Genomic DNA, 8,512 nt, shown 5'->3' with positions numbered 1-8,512 from the left:
TTGGTCATGTTAGAAAGGAGGCCGTCCAAGAACGAATAAAAATGAGCTGCTTTAGAAGCATGGCCACATACAGTATATTCAGGTATTAGCTAACAGAAGCTAAGGTTACACACATAAATAGGCCTTAGTACCATGCAAGTTCAATGCAATTTCATACATTATAAATTTTCAGTTATTTTCATGCCAAATCACCTTTTGGATAAAAAGATAAGTAACATCTAAGTGTGACCAAAATTGAACACAAAAAAAAATCATAAGTACAGGCAACATTTTTATTAAAAAGATTTTGAAATTACACCTGTTCGAGAAGTGTTATACCATCTCTGATCTCCTTCAATGGGAATTAGTAGCGTTAAGCATTGTTACATATCAAAAAATACAACTCTGTTTTACAACATAGTACTGACATATTCAAAGTACTTTGCCAAATTATAAATAGTAAAATCAGGTTTTGAAGAATTTCAATAGAAAGCAACTTAGGCTCACACAAACATATGCACATAGTATAGTCATGTAACAAAAGTTTTATAAAAGGAAACAGATTTACCCCATGCCAGCTTGAATTACTGAGGTGGGATTCAATACCTACTATGAAGACTGACGGTTCATTTCTTTAAATATATTTATTAGACTCTGGAAAAAATAAGACAAAAATTTACTTTCACCAGAATACACACCATTCTTCACTGACAATCCGTTTCTCAGTCATGACTGACAGAAGCCGGTCCTTAAAAAAGTGGGTTGTTGTTTTTTTTTTTTAAGACCTTGCTAAAAAAAAAAAAGGTCCACTTGACTTGAAAATTTCAATCAGCTTCTGCTCAACTGCAGAATAATCCTACGCATTGCTTCTACCTAGAGTAATCTTCATCATCTGTCATCTGCAATTGTAGACAGTCACATCTTCCACTGTGACTCAAGGTGCAGCTACAAGTAGAGAAGTGCTTAAGATACTCAGTCACTTCAAATACACTTGTTGAAGACTGCTTCTAGTGCATAATCAAGTTGAAAATCCCTTCACTGATCATAATGGTTTGTCGATAACTGTAACACCTAAAGTGAGAAAGGAGAGGCATAAAACTTTAGGTAGTATAAAAAAAAAATCAAGAATATGAAATAAGGTTTTAATATAATACCTTGCAACTAGCATAATGTCAAAAAAATGTGCATCAGAAACCATTAAAAAAAAATCAGTGTTTGTATCTTCCCTAATTTCTCTGACAGTTTTCTAAATCAGTGCAAAGTTTTCAAAAGTTTCACTTGAAAAAATTTTCCATTACTCATGTATAATTTTGTTATCAGTGAAATACATCCGTAACATTCACTTAACTCATTTGAGAAACTGCAATTATTGAAGTAAAAGATTCCTTAATCAGCTCTTGTTTTCTAAATATCAAATCCTAAAGAACTTAAGAATTGGACCCCGTAGATTGAGACACAGATCCCATGTTCATAAAAGGAGTGGTCATACCTGAGTCATTTTTCTGACTCACCACTTACGTGCTAAATCCCTCAAGTACAGTTTAATACCATTTTTTTCCTTGTAGCAAGTAACAGTTTGAAGACACCACTCAAAACCTATCACCAGATTCTTGATACTCATTTTAGTATCTTAGTTTTACCTTAGATAGGTCTTTGGACGCTTTGTCAAATTTCTTAACCTAGCTGTTATACTGTAAAAAGTCTGTTAAAAAAATATCTATAGACATTACCTGCATAGCTCCTCCCTGTACTCATACAGGATGACACAACTGTCCATTTATCAGTTGTTGGATTATAATATTCCACTGTTGATAAATTACAGGAACCATCATCTCCTCCAACTACATACAAGAGACCATTTACAGCACAAACACCTAATAAAAGCACAGGAAACCAGTATGAAAATTAGCAGTTGGCCTGTTCACCCTGCAAAAGCATGGTTTCTATTCTGCAACATCATGAAAGCAGCAGAAGTCCAGGAACATGCCATTTACACCAAACAATACTGCTGCTGTTTTCAAGTAATTGTTGTTATACCTGCATTCCTTCGGCACATGTTCATGTCTGCAACCTGCTTCCATGTACTGGCAACGGGGTCAAACACTTCAACACTTTTTCTTACCAAAGGACCATCGTGACCACCTACCGCATACAATAAATTGTTTAACACACCAACACCTGTGAACATATGAAAATACTAAAAATTAACCAGAGAATGGTTTGACTGATACAAAGGAGAAACAACAAATATTATGTCCATTAACACAAATCCTTCATCCAGTCAATGTTAGGAATGTTATTTCCAAAAACATTTGGGTCAGGACGCATTAAAGGAAACAGACAGTAACTACAGCAGACACTGATAACATGTCTTGTGTGCCTATCTACCACACTGCAGCATACAAAGACCAGAGCTGTTCTGCAACAGAAGATTTAGAAAATTCTAGGTGAAAAATGATGTGCGGGAGTAAGAGGACTATTGAAATCTAGGACTAATTAGAAGTGACAGTAAATGAGACAGCATGCTCAGCCAGCATAACGGAAATCTGACATGATGACAAAGCGTAAGTGAATTTTTAGAAAGTAAAAAAATGCGCAGTACAGAGGATGAAAGCTGAATGGATAGACATTATACAATAGGGATGTTTCCACTGAAGGGCTGGAATACCTTGTAAACCTATATATGAAACAAAATTAAAGAGTCAGCACCTTCCTCCTCCAGGATTCAGACACCAAACTTCCTTGAACCAAGCTTCAGTTACCCAAATACCCAAAAGGATATTAAAGGGACTCCTTAGATTTACAATAGAAGTTTATCAGTCTATAAGCTTGGAACGAAAGAATAAAGCTAGTCTGTATCTACTTGCTGATTGGGCTGCACATACTGAAAAGATGATAATAGGAGAAACAGAAAAGAAGGCCTGTGCATTCCTCACTTTATAATCCACTGTTAGAATCCAAACATAATAGATTTCAGAAACGTAGGTTTTTTGCATTAAAAATTGTGAGCAATGGACTATAAAAACAACTGAAAAAACACTATGAAAGTATGCTGAGAAATCTTACATATGTCACATTTAAGATCATGAAACTCAAAGCTGAGATACAGATTTGCAAGTATAGTTCTTAAAAGGTTCCATGGAAAGGGCACAGCTTAAATTTTTTAAAGGGAAACAGCAAATATGAATGCAAAAGATCAGTTAAGTCCTTCAGAGTAAAATAAAAAATAAAAAAGCTGGGTTAAAAAGAGAACCCTGAGACCTTAATAGCCAACCGAAATACCTTTGAAAACATATCACTAATGTTTATTTAAGAGCCATTCCTAAATGAGGACAGAAACTACTCCTGCTGAAATAACTACATTTTCTTAATAAAAAGACAAATTTTAATAATTAAAGGAAGAGGGGAAGGAAACATGGAAGAGTTAATTGTTACTGCAAATTTGAAAAAAAGCTTCTTAATAGGACACTTTTATAAGTCATGCTATCTAACACTTTATCAGTGACATTCACTACTAACATTTCCCCTTATCTTTGCCAGTTAATTTAATTCCTCTTTTATTGCTATTATTTCTAGCTATCATGTCATAGTATAGTTGACCGCTTTTATTTCTCCCGCTGTGATCACACCATTACACAGGATAATACAACATTCAGCTTCTGTAGAATTAAACACTACAGAGCTAGAAGGAGGGCTAAAGTGTTTAGTTTAAATATGTGATGTGACACAAATGCCCCCCACACACCCCCCCAGGTTTTCAGTATAGTTACTGACCTTCCTATTCAGTGTGTAGTTTCCCCTCTGCCACATTGCCATTTTTTCTTTGATAGCTCCTTTTTTTTTAATAACGTCCTCCGTTCTTCTTTGGTGCTTCATTTTCCCTTAATCCCACACCCAGTTTCCAAGTCCTACCTTATTCCTTGCTCCTTCCGTCTGTATCCTCTTGTTGCCGTCTTCCGAGTTCTCCTTTCTTTGTTAATTTTTCTTTCCTGCCCATTTTTCAGGACCCTGTCTTATATCTCTCATCCCTCCCAAATGGCCTCTATCTGGATCTGATGTTCCTCATCCCAGTATGTTGCTGGAAAGAGATCTGTCCCCGCACTGATCAACTGAGAAGCAGTTGGCACTAAAGAAGAGTAACTGAAGCTGCTTTTGAATGAAGCTGAAGCAGTAGGAACAGAAGAGACGGGCTTAAGTTCCTTCAGATGACCAGAGATCCAGAGGTTTAATACATGAATACAATTATCTGTAGTTAGCACCTGGAACACCACCAGGACTGATTGCCAATTGAAACAGTTCTGGTGGTTTTAGGTATTTGGCCACTACAACCAAGCTCAATCAATAGTCATGATTTTCACATTACCATCCACTCCCCTACGCACAAATATAATTTTCCAGGTATTAACAGAGTGACACAGAAGAATGTTGATTATTTTAGTCAGTCACATGAATCTGAAATAACTGACTACATTTACTTTTCCTCCCCAATTTTTTTTTTTTTTGTTTAATCAGAGGACAAGGTAAAAGGCAGCAGAGCGTTGAGTAAACACATACAGTCCTGAGCTCTGGGACAAGGGGAGGGAAGAGGGGCAGAAAGATTCCAGTAATTAGTGTATCTAAGGCACTAATTTCAGAGTTATAGCAATAACTCAACATTAAAAAAAAATCCTGAAAATACCAATATCTAGTGTATAAATAGGCTACAAGCACAACGATAGTTTGCAAAACCAGAGTATTAAGAAAAGAACAAAACAAAACAAAAACCACTGAGATAAAATGGGTGTGCGGGCAAATTGCAAAATGAAGCTTTGTCACAATCCACCAACACTATTTGTCTTCATAATGATACCTGTAATTTGCCCATTTCATATAAATATTTTACTCAAAACTTGCCAGTATCAGACAGGAGTATTAAACAGTACCTCTACTGCAACTCTGGCCGTTTTTTAATCCAGAATTTACTCCACACAGACTTGAGTAACCAGAACTTTTGCAAGACAACTATGTTTTCTGGAGATACAATTTATCATGTTGCCTTCAAACAGTTTTAGTTTAGAAACACAATTAAAACATTACCTTTAGCAATAACAGACTTACCAACTTGCTGATTTCGTAAAGGTATAATAAAAGTATCACAAACTAAGTTATCTTAATTCTAGTAACAATTGTAATACTTCTGCATATTTCTTTTGAAAAATTTTGGTCTTAATTTAGACATCATGATACAGATTAAAAACTGTTCAGCATTAATAAAGAATAATGGAAGGCAAGATGAAAGTCGGGATAACTATTGAGCGTCCTAGAGGTCCATCCAGTTTTATTTGTAGCAACAACTCTTCCAATTATGAAGCACATTATTGCAATCACCAGTAGATACTTGAAGGGTGTTACTAAAAAGCACCACTGAGTACTTGGCAAAAAAGTAACTTGAGTAACTATTAAAAAAATAAATGTAGAAAAATAATGCCATGCAATTTGACTTGAAAAAGTCCATGGTAACACATCTAGAGAAATAAAACAACTTCTGCGAGTTGAAAAAACCTGAAATACCAAAAGACAAATAGAGGACAGTGAACAGTAAATGAGATTTGAGTCCATAATATAAATAGATAATGAAAATGCTAAAGTCAATTTGGAACTGTGGAAACATCATTTCTTTAAACAAAAGCAGAATACCACAGGGACTTTTGAAGAGAAATACACATACTGAGAATCGTAAGAAGGGAAAAAAGAAAGCCACAAAAAAAAACCCCAAAAAAACGGGATTTATAAGGAAATAAATGGATATACCTTGACTAACCGATAAGGAAGGATAACATGTAGTAGCCTATACATATCCAAAGGATGTAAACACCAGGTGATGAGAAGAATTACTGAAGATGAAACAAAGGGTACATAAGTGGAAGTAATACGATGAAACCAGTAATACAAACTTAAGAATGAACAAGGACAAAATTTCCCGCAGTGAATCAGAATGCAGAACAAGTCCTCCAAAGAGGCAGAAATCTAGTTACAATTCAGTTATCCTGAAAAAACTATTAGAAAAATCAGCCCTACACTGGCAAAGAGACATCTTTGAAGAAATATATTTTAAACCTGGCCACATAGATTTTGCTACCGTGTTATTTAGATGATATTAAATTGACTGTCACAATCCATGCGTATTAGTCTATATGTTAAAAACATCAGAAGTTACGGGAAAAGGAGGAATACAAAAAGCAAGGAAAGCTATTTACTATTAATAGACAATCTTACTCTGTAGGACAGTTTTGTATTTATAACCTGCAACGTATCAACCATCTAAGACTAACATGTTCCAATGGACACAGACTTCAGCTTACCTTTTATATTTTTAGACACATTTTAAAACCACAAATTTGTTTCAGTTTTACAGAGATAGTTGATTCTCATCCACTCACCTGCTCCACTCCGTCTAGTGCTCATTTCTGCAACATAAGTCCACTCATTTGTATTAGCATCATAGCATTCTACTGAACTAAGGCACTGACGCGACGCCCCATCGTAGCCACCGACAGCATACAGTTTACCTGGAAGGATAACCGAGAAACCCACAAATTTTTAATGCACACAGACTATATCAGTACACAGGCTGAGGAAAAGCCATCATTCTCTGAATTAGCTCCGAATCAGTACCTATCATCAATCAGTTACTGAGTTTCTATTTTGTAAACAGTCTGAGATACTACACTATAGTTCTTGTCATTTTTAGGATGTAAAAGGCAGCCACTATCTAACAAGAACAACGCGAGTCAAAAGATTTTAAATTGCCCAGCTGAAATACAAAGGTACTTTACCCTGGTTTTCATTAAGAACTGTTCAAAAGCAAGCTAATTCAAGTATGTCCAGCACTGGAAGCTTGCAAATAGGCTTCCTAGAAATATCAAAAATTCACATGAAAATTACTTGCAGTGTCTGCATTTTCAGATCAGAATTAGCAGTGGTTCCTATGCAGTTAAAACACACACCTGAAACTACGCTAAGACCCACGAGCCAGCCCAAGTCTGCGCTGTGCAAGCAACATCCAGGCTATTCACCATCGAGCTTACTCAAAAGCCAGCAGTTTTCCTGGCACTGTCCTTGAGGTCATCCCCAGAGTGCAACTAGCAAAGTCAGCCACAGATAACAGTGTTGACAATACTGCAGTGCTACATCACTAAAGACCAATTTATAAGGTCATCAGTTCAGTCATCAGGCTCTCTAGCTTTGCTGACATGTAACCTAGAGCATGCATGCTTAGCAAGCTTTTCCTTCATTTGGCCTCAGGCACAGTGGAAGCTCTGGGAAAAAAAAATTAAACCAGGTAGAATGATTATGTATTGTTCATACCATTTGAATTACAAGGTTGAGCAAAACCACAGATCTGATGTATGTTTTTAAAAGTGAGAAAAGGTAGTAAGGTAAATGGTTGCTTTCCCCTCCCCCCATCTTTTTAATGTCATTTGTCAACTTACCTCCAACAACACCTACACCAACACTACTTCTTCTTGTGTTCATTGGAGCTACATGAAACCACTCATTAGTCTTTAAGTTGTAAACTTCAACTGATGATAAACCTACAAAGAAAATGTAACATTATTTTCTCTGTAAATCTGGATGCAACATACTCTCTACCTTCCAGGAAATTCTTCATAACTGAAAATTCAAATTATTTCATTTTAAGGACCGTTAATTACCGTGCAAAAGGCACAACTGCTGTTCTTTAGATAACCAATTACAGTCAAGCCATTCTTGGTGTCTGAAAATGGGCAAATTAATAAAAGCTTTTGTGGAACGCTGAAAAATTCTTCCCTGGATTTCTTTCTTTCTAAAGTCAGTCACAATGCTCTCTCCTATATATGCTTTTGTAATAGTTATTGACAAAAAGCATCATCTCTGCACAAATGGTTTAATGCACCTGTGAAGAGAATGAACAGTTTATGTCCAAAGCTCTCCCACAGGTCAGAGAAAGCTCTTTGTAATCCTACTTATGCTACATGAAAATGCAGATACATATTTCGTATGCAAATAGGACAAAAGCAATCAGGTATTTTTTATGCTCACACCTTCCATGGGTTAAGGACTCTGACTATAGAAGGAATACTGGAAGGAAACTTGTTAAAGAGTCACTGATGCTTAAGCCTAAACTCTTGGATGGGAGCAAACAGTCCACTGTTCAGGTAGAAGGACGTGACCACTAAAGCACATTCCACACCACAAGATGCCAGGCCAGGCTCGTGCCTGGTTTCATCACAGCTACCAGGGAAGAGACATTCAGGTTTGATAAAATTATGTCAAGCAGACAAAGCCAATCAGCAGTGTATAAAGGCAAATATACCTGTACTCCCATCAAATCCTCCCACGGCATAAAGAAGGCCATTTAATACAGCTGCTCCCAGTGTGCTTCTCCTGTCTTGCATATTAGCAACACTTGTCCACTGGTCCTTCACTGGATCATAGGAATCCACTGTGCGCACTCTCAAAGAACCGTTGAAACCACCAACGGCATAAACCATTCCTCCCATGTACACCATTC

General features: G+C 36.5%; 1 protein-coding gene across 5 annotated transcripts in view; it reads right to left on the bottom strand.

Annotated features, from left to right (window-relative positions):
* Positions 1 to 258: 258 nt before the first annotated feature.
* Positions 259 to 8,512, bottom strand: part of KLHL2 (kelch like family member 2) — a 61,584-nt gene continuing 53,330 nt past the window's right edge. For 4 of the 5 annotated variants that reach the window (XM_055795697.1, XM_055795699.1, XM_005230499.4 and 1 more), the window contains 6 exons: positions 8,315 to 8,512; positions 7,452 to 7,553; positions 6,399 to 6,527; positions 2,017 to 2,157; positions 1,710 to 1,853; positions 259 to 1,050 (listed from right to left, as the gene is read on the bottom strand). In XM_055795697.1, coding sequence (XP_055651672.1) covers positions 1,022 to 1,050; positions 1,710 to 1,853; positions 2,017 to 2,157; positions 6,399 to 6,527; positions 7,452 to 7,553; positions 8,315 to 8,512 — 743 coding nt within the window. In that variant the 3' untranslated portion in view covers positions 259 to 1,021. Of the gene's footprint in view, positions 1,051 to 1,709; positions 1,854 to 2,016; positions 5,853 to 6,398; positions 6,528 to 7,451; positions 7,554 to 8,314 lie in introns of those variants that run through there. The other variant, XM_055795700.1, reaches the window with a different exon arrangement.

This window comes from Falco peregrinus, chromosome 2, assembly GCF_023634155.1.
Source record: "Falco peregrinus isolate bFalPer1 chromosome 2, bFalPer1.pri, whole genome shotgun sequence".
Classification (NCBI taxonomy): domain Eukaryota; kingdom Metazoa; phylum Chordata; class Aves; order Falconiformes; family Falconidae; genus Falco; species Falco peregrinus.
The sequence above is the reverse complement of the archived record's forward strand: the minus strand, read 5'-3'. Positions and strand labels throughout refer to the sequence as shown.